Genomic DNA, 21,878 nt, shown 5'->3' with positions numbered 1-21,878 from the left:
TTCTGTAAAGGGGCGGGTTTAGGTGAATAAGGCTTGAATTTAATACATTCGTGACAACTCAACACATAATTTTGCACATCAGAAAATATTCCCTTCCAAAAATACTTTGCAGACACAATTTCATATGTTTTTTTGACACCAATGTGAGACATGTGAGCAATCTTCAAAATTTTACCCTTTAAACTAGACGGAACAACAATTTGAGAAGAAGAATTATTTTGTATGTGCATCAATAACCCAGAAGGCTGTGAAATATAAAAATATTGATAACACTTTGGATGAGCTAAAGAAGCAGAATTTAGGCATGAAACAATTTCCTGGATATTAGTATCGTTCTTTTGAGCAATTAAGAAGGATTCATTAGATACCTCATTTGGTGGGTCTAAAGAAAAATCATTACTATCAATAAGAGCATTAATTTCAGCGAATGGCAAAATTAGGCTCGCCTCCACATCCGGATTCATGGCAGGTTCCCGTAAATCAGGATCTGGTGAACGAGAAAAAAAGTCGGCTAAACAATTTAATTTTCCGGGCAAATATTTCTTTTCGAAAGAGTAATGGCTCAGTTCGAGTAACCACCGTGTGGTGACATCGGCTGGTAAAGATGTTTTCCCATACACTACAAGTGGCTCACTATCAGTCATCAAAACAAATGTACGTCCAAATAGATACATTTTAAAAGCTGTCACCCCACTGTAAATTGCCAACAGTTCTAATTTTATAGGAGGGTAATTTTTCTCAGATTTCGACAAAGACCTACTGTAATATGAAACCGGCTTCAAAGTACCCTCATGGTCTTGTAATAACACAGCTGCAATGGCTAATCCACTTGCATCAGTGTGTACTTAAAAAGGTTCATCCCATTTTGGTAGGGCTACAAATGGTTGAGAGAAAAAAATATTTTGCAGTTTGTCAAACGCTTCCTGATGAATCTCTTCCCACACAAATTTAGCATTCTTTTTTGTTAACTCATTTAATACAGCAGTCAGATGTGCAAATTTTGGAATTAAATGCGATAAAAACTACAAAGGCCTAAAAAACTCTTAACCTGACAGACAGTTTTAGGAGGAGCAAATTTTGTGATCTTAGCCACATTAGATTAAATAGGGGCAATTTTGTTGTGGGAGATATTAAACCCGAGATAGTCAATGTTGTCAGTAAAGAAAACACACTTAGCAGGAGACAAGGTTAAGTTGTACTTGGCTAAAGTGGCAAAGATAGATTGTAATTTGTGAACCATATCATCAAAGTTTTGACTCCCAACCAAGTAGTCATCCTGAAATGCAAAAATACTCGAAATTCCCTGACAATTTAGCTCGGCAATTATACGATCAGACAAACATTGAAAAAACGACGAACTTGACTTTAGACCAAAGGGGAGTCTGCAATTTGCAAAGGAGCCAAACTCGGTAAAAAAAGTAAAAATATCCTGAAGTTCCTCTGGCAGGGCAATTTGCCAATAAGCAGAGTGAAGGTCTAACACGGAATAAAAAGGATAAGCGGAGGCGTCATTAATAATACTAATGATTTTTGGCATTGGATATGAGGAATTCTCAATAACTGAGTTGAGCAAACGTAAGTCCAACGCCATGCGATACTTTGGAGGAGCTAATGGGTTATTAGGGTCTTTTTTTTTACGAACCAGGATCATAGGGCATTGCCAGGAGCTAACATTCCGTTTAATAATTCCAGCCTCCTGTAATTCAGCGAGTTCATCTTTTACCTGTTCTTTAAGTGCCTGCGGGATCGGAAAAGGCAAAGTTCGAATTGGGTTTTCATTTCTTAATTGAATAGTTGGTTTAATTACATCGGTACACCCTAATGCTTTTAAAGATTTACTAAACGTGGGATAATTTTTAAGAGCCAAATCTAACAAAATTTCCTTTTTATCATTAGGTAGGTGATCTAACTTAAAATCTGAAGGAGAGAGTTCAGCTTTACGAAGAGCTAAAGTTTCCTCCGAAGCAGTGATTAAATTACAAAATTGATCTTCAATATTTACAGAAGTATCATTTGGTCTTGAAATTTCAAATTCAGAAAAGGCGGTACCAAAAGCTGCCCCCTTATTAATGTGAATGGGGATATTTCCAACATTTCGGACCAAAGTAGAAAATCGTGATGTTTCGACAGATTGAATTGCGGGATGAACTTCCATTGCAGGATGTGACATGTCAGGATCAAAAAAAATTTCACAATTTAATTGGGATACATTCTTAACTTTAAGAAATGCAAGTGCAGTTTCACCAGGGGGAACGATTAATTTTTTTTCTAAGTGCACAGGAAAAATTTTATCATTGCAAATTGCATTAACTAATTTTGGCTGACCCTTTAATTCAGTCGGAGTAACCAACGCAGCCTTCATATTGTCAAAAGTGACCATATCATTCCTTGGATCAATTATAACATTGTGCTTTTCATGAAGTCAAACCCTAAAATACCCTGAAATAAATTTGGCGCAAAATCTGATACATAAAAGGCATGTTTGAAAAAAAAATTACCCACTTTAAATGAAATTTCAGCACAACAAGCAAAATTAAGAGTTGAATTGATTGTTTGGATGTGAACCCCCCGAGATAAATATCTGCATTTAGTAGCACTCTTAACATCATCAAAAACACATCTGGGCAACAAACAGACAGTCGACCCACTATCTAAGAGTAAAGGTATATTCAAATCACCAAAATTAGCAATAACGATAGGCAGGGTGCAGTTAGTGTATGCATTAAATATGTACTCATGAATCTTTTTTTTATCAGCCTGAGTCGAAAAGGACATTAAAAATTCCCCTACGTGCTGTGGAGAGTTTGCCACTGGCTCATTCAAAAATTTGTTTAAGTCGGGATATGTACCTGAACACCTAGGGACATTTTGAGAATTGGTGTCGGAGGGTGGAGTCATGGCGTCTGTTATGTATTTATGTTTGTAATCGTAATCGTATTTGTATGTGTAACTGTAACCGTAACTTGTTCACTGTAGTTAGTCAGTCCTCAAAAAGTTCGATCGGCTTCGGCCGCGTGTGTGTGTACGTGTTAATAAATGTATCGTAATATACTTGCAAGCCTTGATCATTCGTCTGCTGCTAATGGATAGTGCTACACGCAATACACTCCATACACAAAAATTTTGGCGACGAGGACCGGATGATGAATCATCGTGGAATCAGCAGAACGAACTTTTGTGTTCTTTGTGAACAAAATCGAAACTGACGCCGATGCAATTCTGCATGTTCTGTAAGTTGTTTTCGCCTATATCAAGACCAATTGCAAGTATTAAAAGCATTTACGAGTGTAAATTTTTGAAATTGTGTGCAAAATTTTCGCCATCATGTCTACTATCGGAACTCTGGAACATTTTGACTTATCGAAACCTTTGTCGTGGGACTCTTACTACGAAAGATTGGAATGTTTCTTTGAAGCAAATTCTATTGAAAAAGATGAACAAAAACGTGCTGTATTCTTAAGCGTTTGTGGTCCTGACACATACTCTGTAATACGTTCCTTGGTATCACCGAGCGTCCCAACGAGTATCAAGTTCCCAGATTTGATTAAAACTGTTAAAGCTCATTTTTCGCCCAAACCATCCGAAATATTTCAGCGATATTTATTTTATCGTAGGAAACAACAAAACGAAGAAACAATTTCTTCATTTGTTTCTGAATTAAGAAGATTGGCAGAACATTGCAATTTCGGAGCATCGCTAGAAGTAATGTTAAGAGATAGATTGGTTTGTGGAATTAAAGATGAAAATCTACAACGAAGATTACTCTCTGAAACTTCTCTAACGTTTTCGGATGCCCTGGATAAAGCAATTGCAGCGGAAACTGCTAGTAGAAACGTAAAAGAAATACGAAATTCTGATTCGTTATCCGTGAAACCGATTCAAGTCAGGAATAACAACTCAACTCACAAGTGGAATCAGAAACAGAATGTAAACAAAGATCGTTCAAAATCTAAGAACTGTTCTGGCTGTGGGGGTAATCACCCTAGAATACAGTGTAAATTTAAAGATGCTGAATGCCATGTCTGTAAGAGGAAAGGACATATTGCAAGGGTATGTAGAAGTAAATCTAATAATTTTCCAAATAATAAGCAAGTGTTTAAGAAAAATTTTAACACTAATTCTGCAAATTTAATCGACACTGTTCCTGATGTTGAGTCTCTGCAGTTAAAATATTTATGTGTAAACAATGTTAACTGTTCAAAATTGAAAGCTACTGTTCATATAAATGAATCGCCAGTTATAATGGAAGTTGACTCGGGTGCTAAAGTTACAATTATTGATAATTTTACATTTAAAGAACTGTTCCCTACTAATCCTCCGAGATTAGAAAATTGTCCTTACATAATTAGAGATTACAATAAGAATGCTGTCAAAATTTTAGGACAGTGTGACGTTGACGTGCGTTATTCATCTTTCAAAGGAAAACTTCCAATTTTAATTGCTAAGGAGCCTAGAGAAAGCTTGCTAGGCACAAATTGGTTTGAGCCATTAGGAATATGTTTAACTGGAGTTCATAGGATCAGTAACTTAACTCTGGACAGTGTGGTGGAAGAATTTTCAGACGTTTTCAAAGATGAGTTAGGGACTTACAAAGGTGCACCTATCACACTCAAATTAGATCCAACCTTTCGCCCAATCCAATTAAAAGCTAGAACGGTGCCATATGCACTAAAACAAAAAATCGAGAAGGAATTGCAACGGTTGCAAGAACAAGGGGCAATTGAGCCGGTGGATTATGCAGAATGGACAACTCCTGTGGTCCCGATTCTAAAATCCAATGGAGAAATTCGACTTTGCGGTGATTATAAATGCACATTAAACAGAGCTTTGGGTCAATACCCATATCCAGTTCCTGCTGTGAGTCAAGTGTTAGCTGAACTTGCAGGTAGTCGTTATTTCATCAAACTAGATCTTTCGCAAGCTTACCTACAACTCACCGTTGATGAAGACAGTGCTATGGCCCAGACAATCGTAACTCACAAGGGTGCATTTAAATGTAAACGCTTGCAATTTGGAATATCTTCTGCTCCCGGAATTTTTCAACAGTTCATTGAAAGGCTGTTATCGAGTATTCCAGGCGTGCTGCCGTATTTTGATGATGTTTTAATAAAAGGATCAACTATGGAAGAACTTACAGAAAGATTCAGGCAAGTTTTAAAGAAGTTTTCAGAATCTGGCTTAAGACTCAACAAAGAAAAGTGCATCATCGGAGCTTCAAGTATTCAATATTTAGGATTTCACATTGATAAAGATGGAATTAAGCCAACCAAAGACAAGGTTGATGCTATTCGCAATGCTCCAACTCCCAAGTCCAAGGAAGAGCTTCAAGCATTTTTAGGACTTTTAAACTTTTATCATGTGTTTTTGAAAAACAAGGCTGACATAGCCGAACCACTTCATCGTCTCTTAGACAAGGATGCTCACTGGACGTGGACAAACACTCATCAGTCTGCATTTGAAAAGGTAAAGCGACTCCTGTCGGCGGAAACTCTACTTACTCATTTTGACGAAAAGAAGCCCATCATTTTAACTTGTGACGCATCTCAATTTGGAATCGGAGCTGTGTTAAGTCATCAACTAGAAGATGCCACCGAAGCTCCAATAGCATATTATTCACGAACGATGAATAAAACAGAACGTCAATATGCACAAATCGACAAAGAAGCATTGGCTATTATTCAAGGTGTAAAGAAGTTCCATAACTTCTTATTTGGACAGAAATTTGAAATTCGCAGCGATCACAAACCGTTGTTAGGACTTTTAGCTCCGAACAAACCTATACCTTCAATGCTCTCACCAAGAATGCAGAGATGGTCGATCATGTTAAGTTCATATGATTACAATTTAGTCTATAAACCAGGAAAAGAAATAACCAACGCTGACGGTCTAAGTCGCCTTCCACAGCCAATATCGTCCAACGAAGAAAATCCTCCAATGGAAATTTTGTTGTTGGAAGCTTTGAAGAAGCCGCTTTTAAAATGTGCCGATTTAGCTCGTCTTACAGCCCTAGATCCCATATTATCTCGAGTTCTCAACTGGACATGGAGGGGATGGCCCGAACAAAATCCCGATAAGGTATTTGAACCGTTTTACACAAGAAAGTTAGAACTGTCGGTACACAAAGGTTGCTTGCTATGGGGAGCAAGGGTAATTATTCCAAAAAAAGCTCAAGCTGACCTGTTGGGAATATTACATAATACTCATCAGGGTATTGTTAAAACTAAAGCTCTTGCTAGAAGCTATGTCTGGTGGCCTGGCATCGACAAAGATGTAGAAAAGGTGGTCAACTCATGTGAAACGTGTCAACAGACAAGAAATGTACCTCCAAAAACGGTTATTCCGTGGGAAAACACGAAGACTCCATGGGCTCGAATCCACATCGACCATGCGGGTCCATTTCAAAATTCGTTATTTCTTATTGTTGTTGACTCATTTTCTAAGTGGTTGGAAGTAGTGCGGGTTCCTTCCACCAAGTCCGCGGCATCGATAAATGCATTAAGAAAATTATTTGCTACTCACGGTATACCCAATATACTAGTCTCGGATAATGGTCCATCCTTCACTTCTGAAGCATTTCAAGATTTTTTGGTTAGGAACGGTATAAAATTTGTTCCTACTGCACCGCATCATCCATCTTCAAATGGACAGGCGGAACGCATGGTGCAGACGACTAAGAATGCCTTAAAGAGAATTATTACAGGAAATTGGGAATACAGACTTGCAGCATTCTTACTTTCTCAACACGCGACACCAAATTCTACTACAGGCGTGTCTCCTGCAGAGCTGCTGATGAATCGAAGATTAAAAACATGTCTTGACAAATTGCATCCTGACTTATCAGAAGCCATTAACACTAAACAAGAACGGGACAACTTAAATAATCGCACAAGGGTAAAAATGTTCGCTCCCTTAGAAGCTGTTTATGCACTAGGATTCCCTCCTCATCGGAAGTGGGTTCCCGCTACAATTACAGAAGTTCTTGGTATGACTACATACCTAGTACAAACGGATGAGGGCATAGTCTGGCGAAGACACGTTGATCAACTAAGGAGCCGGGTTGTTCCGACTTCTCAGTCGGATATTTCTGATTATTCCGATGAAATCTACTCAGATATTCTACCGAGATCACCAGTGCGAGCTCAATCTTCAGGTTCTTCTCAGGACTCTCCTACAATGTCTGATGATTTGCCTTTAGTAGATGATGTCGACAACGACCCAGTGCAGTCTTCGACTAATGATGATCCTGGCGCAGTGACTGCAAGCGGCCCCGGTCCTGGGCCACAGTCTCAGAGGCCTGTTAGGAACAGGCGTCCACCAGAATGGTTTAAAGACTATAAAACTTAGGGGGGAGGAATGTTATGTATTTATGTTTGTAATCGTAATCGTATTTGTATGTGTAACTGTAACCGTAACTTGTTCACTGTAGTTAGTCAGTCCTCAAAAAGTTCGATCGGCTTCGGCCGCGTGTGTGTGTACGTGTTAATAAATGTATCGTAATATACTTGCAAGCCTTGATCATTCGTCTGCTGCTAATGGATAGTGCTACACGCAATACACTCCGTACACAAAAGCGTCCCCCATTGATGACCCCCCCCCTGAAGTTTAAAGGCTGCTGAGGAGCAAATTGATTTGGTTGAAAATTTTCCCCAACAGGGTCATGTTGAAAAGGTGGGTCAAATCTTGGCCTATGTGGAAATCGAGGAGCAGAAAATTCAGGTGCCTGATTAATAGGTCTCGGCATACTGGCGTTGGTGGCCAAAAATGCCCGGCAGACAGCCATTACATGATTTGGTTTACCACAAAATAAACAGTGAACAGGACTGGGTCGAGTCGATTCATTTGACCGAGAATTTGAAGAGTCCAGTTTATTACTCCGAGAGTTCCACATAGGGCAATCGGACAAAGGGTGGCTTCCCTGTGAGCATATGCGACATGATTTGATAAATTTATCCAAAGTCGCAGTCAAATTTTGGACCTGTTGAGCCAATGCTTCAACTTGTGGGTTTGCACTGCTCTGGCCCTGTGTATGTAAAGCATTAGTCATCGAAAAAGCGGCTCATCAGGTATACACAAAATTGAATGATGATAAGGCTTTGTCTCATATTAAGAGTATGCAGTTTATTCAGGCTGTTCCAAAATGCCTTAAGGATAAATTGATTGACTGCGATACCGCTGAATTTCAAGAATTAGTTAACAAAGCCCACAAAATTTTTTGTATGCTTGAGAGATCCCATCTTTCAATGACTAATGCTTTACATACACAGGGCCAGAGCAGTGCAAACCCACAAGTTGAAGCATTGGCTCAACAGGTCCAAAATTTGACTGCGACTTTGGATAAATTTATCAAATCATGTCGCATATGCTCACAGGGAAGCCACCCTTTGTCCGATTGCCCTATGTGGAACTCTCGGAGTAATAAACTGGACTCTTCAAATTCTCGGTCAAATGAATCGACTCGACCCAGTCCTGTTCACTGTTTATTTTGTGGTAAACCAAATCATGTAATGGCTGTCTGCCGGGCATAATGCCAGAAATAGTCCAGTAATCTTGTCAAAATAGTCAGATAATTTGAATGCCGCTTGCAGACCCCAAAGTGGTTTTTTGGGGGGGAAAAGTAGGAAATAAGGAATAAAAAATTGAAAAAGTAGGAAAAAAATCACTTAAAAAAGTATGAAAAAAAATAGGAAGAGATGGGACTACACACACACACATGTAAAGAGGAAACAAATTTAGAGTAAATTTTATTTCTAATGTAAAATAAACTAACAGTATTTTTGATTTAAAACTGTCCAAAAAATAAACTAACAGTATTTTTGAAGTATTAAATGGATTTAATGAAAGGCCGAGTCGCAAAAACAAAACGAAAGAAACAAGCTGGCAATCATCAGTATGAAAAATAAATTGGTAGAAACAAAGATATATGAAAATAAAATCCAAACAAAGAAACATTTTTCAACAATACAGTAATAAAATTTTTAAGTGTAAAAGAATAAAATGCAATATAGCGGTCGGAAAAAAAAAATAATGAAACTCATACTTTGGTGCAATAAAACCATTTTTGTCAAAGATTTGTTTTGTCAAAAACGAAAACATTCCTTCAAGAGCATCCATTTATCATTTGAAAATACTAACACTTTCAGCTCCTGTTGTCATAAACTATGATACAAAAAGCAAAGCAAATATTAAATTAGTTTTAGTTAAAAATAATCAACAGCTGACATGCATTCTTGCATAAACAGGGGCAGATGTTTGAATTTGAAGAAAAGGAAAAAGACTGAAAATGCAGAACTAAAATAAATTTGTTCTTAAATATGGGACATAAAATTTATAATAAAGTATTTAAACTAAATAAATAACGAAATAAGTAAACTATAGGGTTTGTATTATGTTGTGTACTTTTAGCATTCAACATAAATTTTTGTTTCAGGCACGTCATTTATGGGGATCAGTGGGGTCAATTTCTCCCCTCACTGGCTTTGGCAAATTAATCCTCAACTAAACAAGTTTGTGCGAATTTGGTTGTTTTCAGATAATATTTGCATTCAGTATATATCCTTTGCTAGCCACTCCCGGGGGAAAATCAGAATGACGGGCCAGTTTTTATTTGAATCAAGCAATAAAAACGAATATTGTTTTATTGGTTTGATGATTTTTTACCTCTTTCTTGTTCCAAAATTTGTCACTGAAAAAAAAAAAGGAAAAATACATGCATGGTAAACATAACATTTTTATCAAAGCCAAAGATCAGTTACTAATGTTCTCTATGCAGAAGACATGTAGTTTCGTTCAATCCTCATCATACGACAAAAATATTCATTCAGATATTGTTCACGAAATTGAGAGTGAGGGGGAGCACCTGGTATCAAATACCAGCATATATCTCTTCCACTCCCCCCCCCCTTGATCAAACGGCCTGAGTACAATAACTTACAGTAGATACGCCACATCGGTATAATTGCCGCACCCCGAAAAGAGTAAGAGTCTGTCAAAAAAATTTTATATGTTCCGAAATGCCGCATTGCCATAAATGCAGTACATAAAAATGAGCAACTCCTCGATATTGATGATATATCAGAGTAGAAAATACGCAGCAAAAAGAAAAAAAAAATACAGTACATATTTGCTTGTGGCTCTTTTCCCCAACTTTTAAAAATGTAAAGAAATAAAAACGGAATCTCGCATTTAAATTGATTTCCGGTTTTTCTCCAAAAATGGGGAACGTTTTGCCCATTTAAGTTTTGCCGTTTTTTTTTTTTTTTTTTCAAATACTCTTTGCAAGAAAAAAAATGAAATTTTATAAATAATTCTGTATGTCACTCCTCTTTCCTAAGCATCCCTGTATGATTTTTTATCCTTTGTTAAATTAATCCAAATACTACGAGCCTCTGCAATTGGAAAGTTCCCTTTCTGAACTAAATCAAGGGCACTAGCATGGGATTTTATTTTTTTAAATGATGAAATGATGTTTAATTTTTTAGTTTACTTAAGCAAATATCATTTACTAATTACTTGAGTTATTAAAGACATTTTTAAGTTTTTGCCAGTTTCTGCTAGCAGAAAGCCAACCCTGCCTGGGAGGGGCTAGAAGTTTCGCGAGGAGCTCTGATAAGTGAAGTCAAAGGCAAAATCAATGAAGCTTCAAAAGGCCTTCCCCCGTAATAAAAGTTAAAAGTCTACAAAACACTAAAAGTACCGAAAAAAACCTAATTTCCGGGAGTTCTTAGTGACTTCAGAGAACAGACAGAGGTGGGCGTTTCATGAGAACTGCCCCGAAAATTTTCTGAAGTGAAGCATTAAGAATGAAATTTTAGGGACATTAAGGGAAGATGAAAAGGCTTTCCTCCTCGAGAACATTGCTAAATTGAAATTTCTAAATTCCAAAATTTATTTAAAAATTAAAGATTTATGAAATTGTGGTGACGTGAAAGTGAGGTTAGGGGGCTCTCAACCGGAAATTTTTTGAAATTCATGTCTTAAAAATGCATTTCTTCTACTTTTGATGGTGTTAGGAGAAGAGAGTCAGGGTTCAGGGGCTCCGCTCAGAAATGTTTTCAAATTGAAGTTATAGAAACGCAAATGTAGACTATTTGCTGAAATATTAAAAGATTGATGGGGGGGGGGGCGGGGACTGTCGGTAATGCTTCAAAATTGAAGCCCAAAAAATACATTTTCATGCTATGTTTGGTGATTTCAAGGGTTCTCCTAGAAACATTTTCGACATAGAGGGTCTAGAAACACAATTTTCAACTATATTAAGTGTACCAAGGGATATAGCATGGAATATACGGGAGTTCTCCGAATTAAAGCAGATTTTGCAGTTATCTTTTGGATTGATACACAAAGGAGGGAGATGCGGAAGTTCCGTACTGGAAATACTTTGAAAATAAAGTTCCCAAAACTCGCTTTAGGCTATATTTGTACCAGTTAGAGGAGAAGGAGAGGAAAAGTAGCTCTCTCTCAGAAATTTTTTGAATTTAAAGTCTTTAAAAAAAATTGAAGTTATCTTTGGTGAAATTATGATGGGAATTGGAAAATGAGTGCTCTCTCCCAGAAAATTTCTAAAACTCAAGGCTAAAAAATGCAATTTTAGGCTCTCTTTGGTCAAGGGGGTTCGTCTTCCTGCTTCTGGGAGGGGCTTAAGCCCCTTAGCTGCCCCCCTGGGTGCGCCACTGTAATCAACTATACAAAAAATTGACAAATAGGAAATTCGGCTTTTCGCGCACTTTTTGGACAGTCGGCCGTTTACTTTAATTAAAGCTTCTAATTGAGGGGTAAATAATATATAATTGCATCAGAATGGGTCAGTATCTGTTTCTTTATTGTTTCGTTAAAACAGTAGGACTGAAGTCGGGGCGATAAAAAAGGTCGATCATAAACGCTGCAACAGCATAAAAGTCACTTACGAATATTTAACTTTGAAACACGCAGACGCCGCAGTGTTCCTTCCAGAAACTACTTTAGTCAGTGAATTAAAAACTTAGGATTCGCTTGTTTCTTTTGCTTTTTAAAATTGAAACATGCAAAAAATTATCGGTGCGGCATTGTAAAAAAAAAAAGCACAATTAGAAGTGCTATACTAAAGAAAGAAAAAGTAGGAAAAAAAAGGAAAAAGTAGGAAAATAAGGAGAGAACTCTAAAAAGTAGGAAAAATAGGAACTCTACGGGGTCTGCGCTTGTATAGGAGATAACTTGTACACCTATTTTCATGACCTAAATGTAGCACTTGGTATTTCCCAACATTAATTGCCACTCCTGATATTTCTTAATTCTTACAAAATATTTAAATTTGTTACAGTATTTTTTAAAGCTATCTGAGTTTTCTATCTACAATGGAAAAACAATTTATTTACTTTCTTAGATTTAAAAAGCATTGAGCTCCCATTAGAAAACAAGGCAGAATGTAGCTGCGTAGCAACAAAATGAAAATGAGGTATCATTTTTCTGCAATTCAATGCTACTTTCAAACAATAAATATTTTGCCCTCAAGAATGCCTTTGAATTATTCACTTTTTAAGGCATTACAAGTTTTAAAAAAAAAAAAAAAAAAACATTTTTTTCAAATCCCTCAAAATCTTTAATTTAATCAAACCCATACTTCATTGCAAAAGATTCAAATGAGGAATAAGTTGATCAATTTTTAGATTTACATCATAACTTTATTTTCAAAATAACTGCGTTGCTCCACTTTGCCCGGTCTACATCAAATATAAAAGTTATGTCATTGAAAAGTGGGTGTTCAACAATTAGGCTTAAATAATGGGGGGAAAAAATACTGTAAAATTTCCTGTGGAAAAGAAAAAATTCTTAAGTTTTGTTAACGGCAGATCTGAAAGTTCCGAAAAAATTAAATGCAACCCTCCATTAACACACCTAAAATAGTTGATTATCTTCCTGCTGGCAGTAAAAAAAAAGGCCAAAAAATAAAGAATAGTGTAAAATTTTACCTCAAAGCAAACGCAAGAATTTTATTCGTTCACAGTCCAGAAAAAAATATGGCAACAGATCTTTCTTCTGGAATGGGTTTTTTCATCTTAATTTAAATTGATCTCATTGGCAAAGGATAAATTTCAGATGTGATATGTAGGTTCCGTTCAGCTTAAAAATGCCTATAACTTTTTTCTTGGTGATTTAACAGCCTAGGTTTTGTTGTAACTCAAAGGAAGTAAATACACTTTAGGGGTATTGTTTGCAGGCTTTTGAATGAGACTTAAGAAAATTATTTTGGGTTGAAAGAACCATTTAATGCCATTTTCGGGTCCTAAAGTTAAAATTTGAATGGTTCGGTTCTTTTTTGGAGTTGTAAAACTCTCCCTAGATTCTTTCTTGGGTGCCCAAGTACCTCCCTGCCAAATTTGGTCAAGATCGGACGTAAACTGGATTTGTATAGAGAACATACACACACATATATATAAATTTCGTTTCATTCATATAGATGGCTTAATCTGTGAAGTCTGAAGAAAAGAACATACGGACAGAGGACAAAATTCAGTTGCTAAAATTTATCAAAATGAATAACAATTGATAATCGAAAATAATTTCAAAGATGACAGCACCAAAAGTGAACTTCAAGGAACTTAAAATCAATAGTCAGGCCCATCGTTTCAAATTTTGCCAATACCAAAGGGCATGTTTAATATAATGTATAATGCAAAAATTACCCGAATTCTCTGTCCTTGTCTAATTTTCTCCGCACTTGTATCTTCATTGGATTCGACAAAAGCAGAATCAGTATCCATAGAATCTCGCTCTAAATTATCCGTTATCAATTGAAGTACATAATCTTTAGTTAGTCCATAAATTTCAGGCCCTTTCAGAAAGCACATACTTCCAAGTACTTCACCTAAAAGTTAAAAAATGTAAATTTAAATAAAATCTAGATGGTTATAGTCAAACTTTCATAAATTGAAGTTGCAGGGAAAAGAGAAAAATTCCCCAGTTATTGAAAATTCGACTTTTGAAAGAAGAAACAAAACCACAAGACTTAAATAAAATACTACCATTAAAACTTATTAAATTCATAACATGAGCAAAGAAGTGATAGAGCAATATGTCAAAGATAAATGTGCATGTCATAATTGACATCTAATATAATCATATAAATTCAAGAGTTTGTATAGACTGCTAAACAAATTAAATTTTTATGCTGAACTATAACAATTTTTATTTGCTAAAAATTAAAAAAAAATATTTTTTTAAAAATGTTATCGAACATTACTTCTGAGCAGACAGAATGCTATAAAAACGTGCAATGCATTTTCTGATCGTCTTGCATCTTGAATTGAAGGTAGTTTTATCACTGGTTTACACTTGACCTTCTCTCAAAATATCTTCATCAGTAGAGAACTCAGTTACTAAAATTCTACCATCAACTGCTACAAAATCCATAAAATTTACAATGCCAATATTTTTTGTGAAAACTTCTGCTTTTTCACAGACGATTGGTCCAGTTAATTTGCTCTCTGGCCACTTGAATACACTTTACTACAGGATTTAAGCCGAGTTCAAATGTTCTTTTGAAAAAAAAAAACTAAAATTGGGGAAAAAGATTTAGCAAATGCTAAAATGTCGAAGGTTAATGAATATGCTTACAAATACCTTTTTCCAGGGAGGCGCATCCCTCTAAATATCGTAAAAAGCTCCACCCCCACTCAAACAAGAAAAATACCCCTCAACTCCCCCCTGTCCAATTTTAATGCTGCAGTCAGCGCCATACTCCCCTCTCCCTTGGGGGCACCCGTGCTTTTCAGTATGTTTTATCTCCAGTTGAAAGCGAAATTCAAAATTCAACTGGGCATCTTTAGAACAATAAATACAGTTAATGTTTCATTAAAATTTGAAATAAAAATTTAGAATCACATTCAGCATTGAGGGGACACAAATTTGGTTTTTAAAATGTCAATCAATATAATTACTGGGGGAAAACATAATGCCTATAAAAACAAAATACTTTTGAACTTAATGGTACAGAAAACTCAATTATCGGCGGTCAGATTATCCGCCAGTCTTTTAACAACTTTTTTTTTACTGGTCATTAAATGTGTTGCAAAAGAATGATTGTGTTATTGTTCCCATTTAGCATTCATACATATATTTTTTAGATTCAATATTAGTAGGTGCAATGTAGCCTCAATGTTTTTAGCTACAATTTAAATGTATACTGTGTGAGTATTGTTCATATTTTTTAATTATTGCATACACTATATCGTGTGTTTTACCTTCATGTATTATTAGAATCATTAGCTGTTCCCATGCCACCCTATTCTGCTGATAATTGGGAGTTTACTGTAGTTTAAACACATCAGCTAAGATTTATAAAAAGATCAAATTTAGTATGGCCATGTTTGCCAGCTCTCGGATTATATATCATTTTTTCCTTTTTGAGCATAAAAGTGAAAATACCTTGCTTTATTTTTGTAATTTAGATTGGTTAATTCCATATGTGACAGACATTACATCAGACAACTATTTTTCTTAGTTTCAGGTACCAAATATTAAAATATGTTAATAAATTTTGGTGTACTAAGACATTTTTATGCCCTTATTACATACAAAAAAAAACAACATTTTGTTAAATTAAATTTTTGAGTTATAAAGTAATAAAACACTGTGACAGACATTACAAAAAATGGACATGGAAATGAGCCGATGCCTCGTTGTTAACCAATTGCTCTGAATTGATTTATGTTATGGGTTCAAAAAAAAGTTGTTAGTAAACAAAGAATGTTTTCTACAATATTTAAGTGAAAAAAGTAAAAATTTCAAAAAAGGTTTTTTTTTAAATATTTCAACTGTGTGACAGACATTACATTTTGTGACAGACATTACACGTGAAAAATTTTTATTTAAATTTCTATCAGTAAATGAAAAATATTTATTTCTTATGACATTAAATGTTACAAATTGAATACTTAAATGATTTGGAAGATGAAAAATTGTTAAACTACATTATTAAAGTTTGTAAAACCCATGAGAGTTGACCAAAGTTGGAGCAATACCAAACAGCATGGTCTTCTGACTCAAATTTAAATAGTCGTTTTATTTTGGCTGGCACAAGACACTTTATTTGGTACTGTTCTCCCTCTGTTTTAATTATTATACCATTAAACTTTTCACTGTCATATGTTGCAGTGACCCACTGACCGCATTGAAATTCTTCACTACCTGGAGGTAATGGTATTAAAGAGCTTTCCACGCATTCTCCAGTTTTAAAATTAAAAATTATTCCCTTTTTGATGTCTGATATTGAACTATAAAATATTTTCCCTTCAGAGCAAGAACGGAAACAGTGTGCTTTCCTGGTATTTGGAATTCCCTTGATTTCTTCATCATCTATTCTTCACAAATTATCCCAATCTGCTTTCATTGCTTGAATGTTTTTTTCTGACCTGAACAAAACATTTATTTCAGGACAAACCGTTTTTGCTGCCAAAATCAACTTAGAAATTGTTACAATTTGATGCTTGCATATTTAAATAAACTATTGTGACAGACATTACGCATGTGACAGACATTACATATGTGACAGACATTACAAATTTAAAAACCATCCATATAATTCAATCTTTGAGTTTTTTAAAATTAACTACATGGACATGTTTCTTATAACACAGAATAAGAGGAAATATAAATAAAAGTATAAGATATAAACATATAATTGTTAAAACTTAAAAAAATGTTTTTTGTGACAGACATTACAGGTCTCAGAGATATTATTCTAAAACCTTTAAAAAATTCAAAAATATTTTTTATCAATAACTTTGATGTTTTTCAAGTGCTCATGAATCATTTTCCTTGACTAATAAAACTTTTGAAAGGGATCCATTTCAAATTTTTAATTTAAAGGAAAATCAAAGTTGTGAAAATAAAGCTTGTAGTTTCGGTCACAGAATTCACTCTAAAAATACTTCATAAAAAATATTAAGATATAATAATAGCAGTGAATTTTATTAATTTCAAAAAATTTGTTTTATTTCCTACACATTATGATCCAAAACTAAAAGTTTTGATGAAATTTAAAAATTAGCAACTATGTCCACATATTCATGGAATTAACCGATTGTGTTTTCGCATTTTGCGAAAAATGCGAGTGTAGCGGAAACCCTGCTTTACTAAGGTCTTTTCAAGTTCTGGGTATATTTCATGCCTTAGGCATTTTCTTTTTGCATTCGTTTGCAGGTGAAAATTTTCCCACTGCTAGAAGTGTACTTTCAGGCACACCATACTTATATGCAACTCCCTTGTACCTTCTATAGTAGAATCAACTTCTTAAATTAATTCAACATTTTATAGCAAATTTAAAATTAAAACTAAGTTCTCCCTCAGTCATTTTTACCAGGGTTTGTACTCAATTTCAAAAATAAAATGAAGAAGTTTTGAAGGAGTAAAATTAGATTTTGAAGGAGTACTAACGGGCTGTCCTTAAACGATGTCACACTTCTTTTCAACATTTTGACCCCCCTTCACCCTTTTTTCACTCACACTTCACCTTACTCCTCCTTTTGTCACGTCATTTTTTATAAACATATTGTTATAATAATGGTGTAATGTCACTTATTGCCACCCTCTTTCTTTCCTTGTCACAATTTTATGAAGCTGTCTTCCCCTCAAGGTATGACATCACTTGTGGATGACCCTTTTTACATTATCATAACTACGATTTACTAAACAGGGGTTGATCCAGGTTTTATTTCCTAAGTCCCCATTTTGTGAAAAGTAAAATATTTTTGTGAACTTTCTTTACTTTTGTAAAAAAGAAATTTTGATTAATTTGCCTTTTTTTCCTGGCAAAACATAATATCAAAGCATTTTCAGGCGTCTTACTCTATTGAGAAGGCTCTAACAAAAATAATAAGAGCAAATGATGTAATATATAAAATTAAAGGTCCTTAAAATTCTTAGATTCAATCAAAGATCTGAAAAAGTAATACATTTAAACAAATTTTAATTACCAAGTATCTGCTACATATAGGGAATGGAGCCGCTTTTACGATGCAAAATTTTGTAAATGGGGCCGCTTTTGGAATGTGAAATTTTGTGAAGGGGCCGCAAAGCGGACCTAGTTTTAGCCTGGATTGACCCCTGCAACAATTGTTTTTTAAACACAATTACTTAACTTATTACATCTACTTAAGTATTTTCAAATAGTTAAATAATAATTAGACAAACTGACTTTTGCTGCTGAGAGTATGGTGGAGGAAAAAAACAAATATCATAAAACTTGAAAAAATTGCCAAGCACCATTAAAGAATGTTTTAGTTCACTTATGAAATGAAATGTCTTAGTCATTTAGTAATGTTTTCACCTTCAACTTTTATGACTTCTATGATTAATTTGTAAATCATATCTTTATGAAAAAAAAAATGTACGAAATTACAGCATTGAAATTGCCTTTATGCCTTCGCCCTTTGGCAAAGTTAAGTTATCGGGAGAAGTATTAAGTTACTGTCATAGAGGAAGATTATGTGGCCTTGAACTAAAAAAGAAGGAGTTTTGGAAGAGTTTAAACCAAAATGAAGGAGTTAGTTTGAAGGGCCATTCAAAAAGTTTCCTAAATGAAGGAGTACTGGAGGAGTTTTGAAGGAGCGTACGAACCCTGTTTACAGTTCCATCCCAAACTTTTAGGAGTGAATGAAACAGCACCACAAACACTTGCTTTGTAAAACAGCAAAGAAAAATCAAGTCGTGGAAGGGCCAGCAACTTTGGAGAATACTGCAAAATCCTGAAAGTAACTCTTCCAGCAAGTATCCCCCCCCCCTTCGCCAAAAGAGGACGTCCTCCCTTTAATTTTTTCCATTCCATTTTCAGCAGCACAAATCAGAGCTGTTATTTCTCCCAAAAACAATTAACACTAGAAAGACGGAGGGGCTTGCGTAGTTTGTTGTTTAATAACTCGGATAATATCTAACGGAACTTAATGGAATTTTCTGACTTTTCATTATATGACACTATGTGAATGCTTGTTTAATCATTTAATCATTCGCCTCATAGTACTGTTAGTATTGATCCTTATACCTAGAAAGACGGGAGGGGCCACAGTGGTCCCTAAGCTTTTTTACAATTAAAAAAATTTTTTTTTCCTTTCTCCTAATTGTTCTAGCATAAAAAAAGGTCATTCTCTCTAGTTTAACCAGTAACTTCCGCTTTATACAGCCGATTGGATATCCAAATGCTATAAACAGTACCGACTGCTTACCGTCCTAACGATGGCCATTGCTCTTAGAAAGGAAAACTAATTCAAACAGGGAGAAAAACTAAAAATAATTAAGTCTTAAGTTTTTATTTAGTCATGAAAGAAGGTGTATCAGGCATGTAGACTCCCTCAGGAAGAATTTTTAAAAGAATTCACTCCAAAAATGGGTAGGGGTCACACTGGCCCCTTCAGTCTTTCTAGGTATACAGAAAATGTCAGTCGTTCTAGTGTTAATGGTTATGTATGTTTTCATGTAGTATAATCCCTTATTAGTTGACATTTTTCTAATAGGTGGAAAGGGTTCAATGCATTTTACAATTTTACCAAAAATTTTAAAGAAAAAATAGAAGAAATACCAGCTGCTAGACGTATCCGCACTTCATCATGAGTTAAGAATGCTGTAGATAGTTTAAGAATGTTCTGAAGAAAAATGGATTCATCAACAAACTCCATGTTCTTCATTTTTATAATTAAAACTTTAACTCCAAGAAGAGATCCATGTTTCGCCTCCCATATACTTTCATCGTCTTCCAAAATTTTAATTAGTGACTTTTGTATGTGTTGAATGTCGCTAGTATTAGCTTTTTCCAAATGTTCAGTCAGCTTTGAAACCCCTTGATCACGTTCTAATTTTCTTTTACTAAGTAAAAGATTGCAAATAGAGTCAAAATTCTCCATCGAAGAAAATTAATTCTGTAGCTTAGCACTTATTAATTTCTACATGTAGTTTCAGACCAGCTGGCTTCTTTTAAATGACACAGATGTCTGTCCATAAACTTCATACAGAACCAAACAACCAACCAACCACCAATCATTAGATGTTGCTGTACTGCCATTCTAAACTTTTTATTTATGAAAACAAAGTACTTTACTCTTTTTTTCCTTTATTACTCTTATCACTCAGTAAAATCTTTCATTTATACCTCATGATTCCTAAAGTAAAAGATACAAAATTTAATTTCATGTTTAAAAGATTTAAAGTGAATTTTCTTTTGTTTATCAAAAATGACATTTCACCACTTTCACTGTTTAATGATTCGTCTGACCGCCAACCGCTACATGACATGAAACAACGGGCGCAATAATGACATTCTATATACAATGATATGGTTTGAATTTAATGGCGGTAGGGAAATAAGTGTTTATATTAATTAATGTGTCAGCTCATACCATGGTAAGTTTTCCCCATTGAAGGTTTTCTGAGATATAAATCCTTGTTTTATGTGCATGTTCAAATGTCAAATGACAGATGTATTCATAAGTCTTGATATATGTTTACTTTCTTTGCAAGGGAAAGTGTCATTGTTTTTAATTTTCTTATTTTGCACTGATGTAGTTTATTCCGATTGTTAGAGGGTATTTGAATTAATCTTTTTTTCATTTAAAAGAACTATGATATGTATTCAGTTACATTTGAATGCATATTTGTGTGTCAGTTGAAATAATCGTTCGATAACGTTCTACTTTTCCAAGATATTGCTTCTTTAATAATCGACATTCTAACTTCTATCTTTCTGACAGCTTTCTTATTTTTTGACGACGTTTTATTTTTGTTCAATGCACAATTATTTATAAGTTTGTTTTGAAAGTGTTTTCGAAGGTTCATTGAGGTTTTGGGCATTTAAATGCTGTCATGTCACAGATTTAAAAGTATCTTAAATTGTTTTCTTGTGTCTGTAAGAAATTTAATTCACCAATTAAGGTTCAAACTTGTAAACTTTAAAACCCACTTGGAGTTTTTATAGGAAAAACATAACTCTTCATTGTGCCCTGAAACCAGAGTCAAGTGAATAGAAGTTGTGCAGTGCAAACACCAGTAAAATAAAAAAGTACTGCCAATTATCTTTATTTTCCTCCACCTGGCTCATATTAACAAGATTTCTGAACCTCACATGTAGATCATGCTTAAAAATTATCAATTAAATTCAGTACAAATCTTAAGTGTTAAATTTGCTCTTAAGCATATCACACCCTGGCAAGGAAAGTGACACTACTCAAAATTTGAGATAAACGTACTTGCTATTGATTTAAAATCTAAATTTGATGCATTTTCTTGCCTTAAGACTCGCAAAACGTTAGCTTACATAACTGGTGTGTGGTGGTGTGTAACAACAATATAATCTATCTGAATGACACAACATCAAAATTTCATAATTTAACAAGCAACTAATTATTGCCAAAGAAAAAACATCCGCTTCACTTGCAAAAGGGTTGGGTTCCGGTAGGTCAATATAGAGTAACAATGGGCAAAAGCACCACTTGCTAAACTAGCTAAATCTAGCAAGTGGTGCTTTTGCCCATTGTTACTCTATATTGCATGTACTAGAGCTTGAACATTCTCTTTTAGTTCATAGCTAAAATTTTGTTCTTTTGACCATAATTAATGAATCCTCCACGGCTGATGAGCTCTGGATTCATACTTTATCTTTTCCTACTTAATAGCTGTTTGCATTTTTCCTTTTAATCATCATTAATTATTTATAATTTGTTTATTATTTGTAATTCTGTTTGCTTAATTTTATATTTACTTGGCTTTTTAGTTTTGTTGCGTTGCGCATCTATGGGCTCTTGGTGTGGTCTTTTCAATGTTTTTTACTTTTATTATTATTATTATTATAAATATATATATATATATATATATATATATATATATATATGTGTGTGTGTGTGTGTGTGTATATGTATATA

The 21,878-nt window shown here is 34.6% G+C and overlaps 2 protein-coding genes across 3 annotated transcripts in view; one reads left to right on the top strand and one right to left on the bottom strand.

Moving 5' to 3' along the window:
- The window catches only part of LOC129220102 (uncharacterized), a 60,867-nt gene extending 40,924 nt beyond the window's left edge, over nucleotides 1-19,943 (bottom strand). Inside the window, exons 1-2 of the mRNA XM_054854443.1 lie at nucleotides 19,547-19,943; nucleotides 13,659-13,840 (exon numbers count right to left, since the gene is read on the bottom strand). Of these exons, the coding sequence (XP_054710418.1) occupies nucleotides 13,659-13,840; nucleotides 19,547-19,868 (504 nt within the window). The 5' untranslated portion in view covers nucleotides 19,869-19,943. The remainder of the gene's footprint in view (nucleotides 1-13,658; nucleotides 13,841-19,546) is intronic.
- A 290-nt stretch (nucleotides 19,944-20,233) lies between these two features.
- Nucleotides 20,234-21,878, top strand: part of LOC129221590 (serine/threonine-protein kinase VRK1-like) — a 41,359-nt gene continuing 39,714 nt past the window's right edge. For both annotated transcript variants that reach the window (XM_054856105.1, XM_054856104.1), the window contains exon 1: nucleotides 20,234-20,364. The gene's annotated coding sequence lies outside the window, so the exon portion shown is untranslated. The remainder of the gene's footprint in view (nucleotides 20,365-21,878) is intronic.

This window comes from Uloborus diversus, chromosome 4 (genome assembly GCF_026930045.1).
Source record: "Uloborus diversus isolate 005 chromosome 4, Udiv.v.3.1, whole genome shotgun sequence".
NCBI classification, from domain to species: domain Eukaryota; kingdom Metazoa; phylum Arthropoda; class Arachnida; order Araneae; family Uloboridae; genus Uloborus; species Uloborus diversus.
Note: the sequence above shows the minus strand (reverse complement) of the source record. Positions and strands in the feature narration are given on the sequence as shown.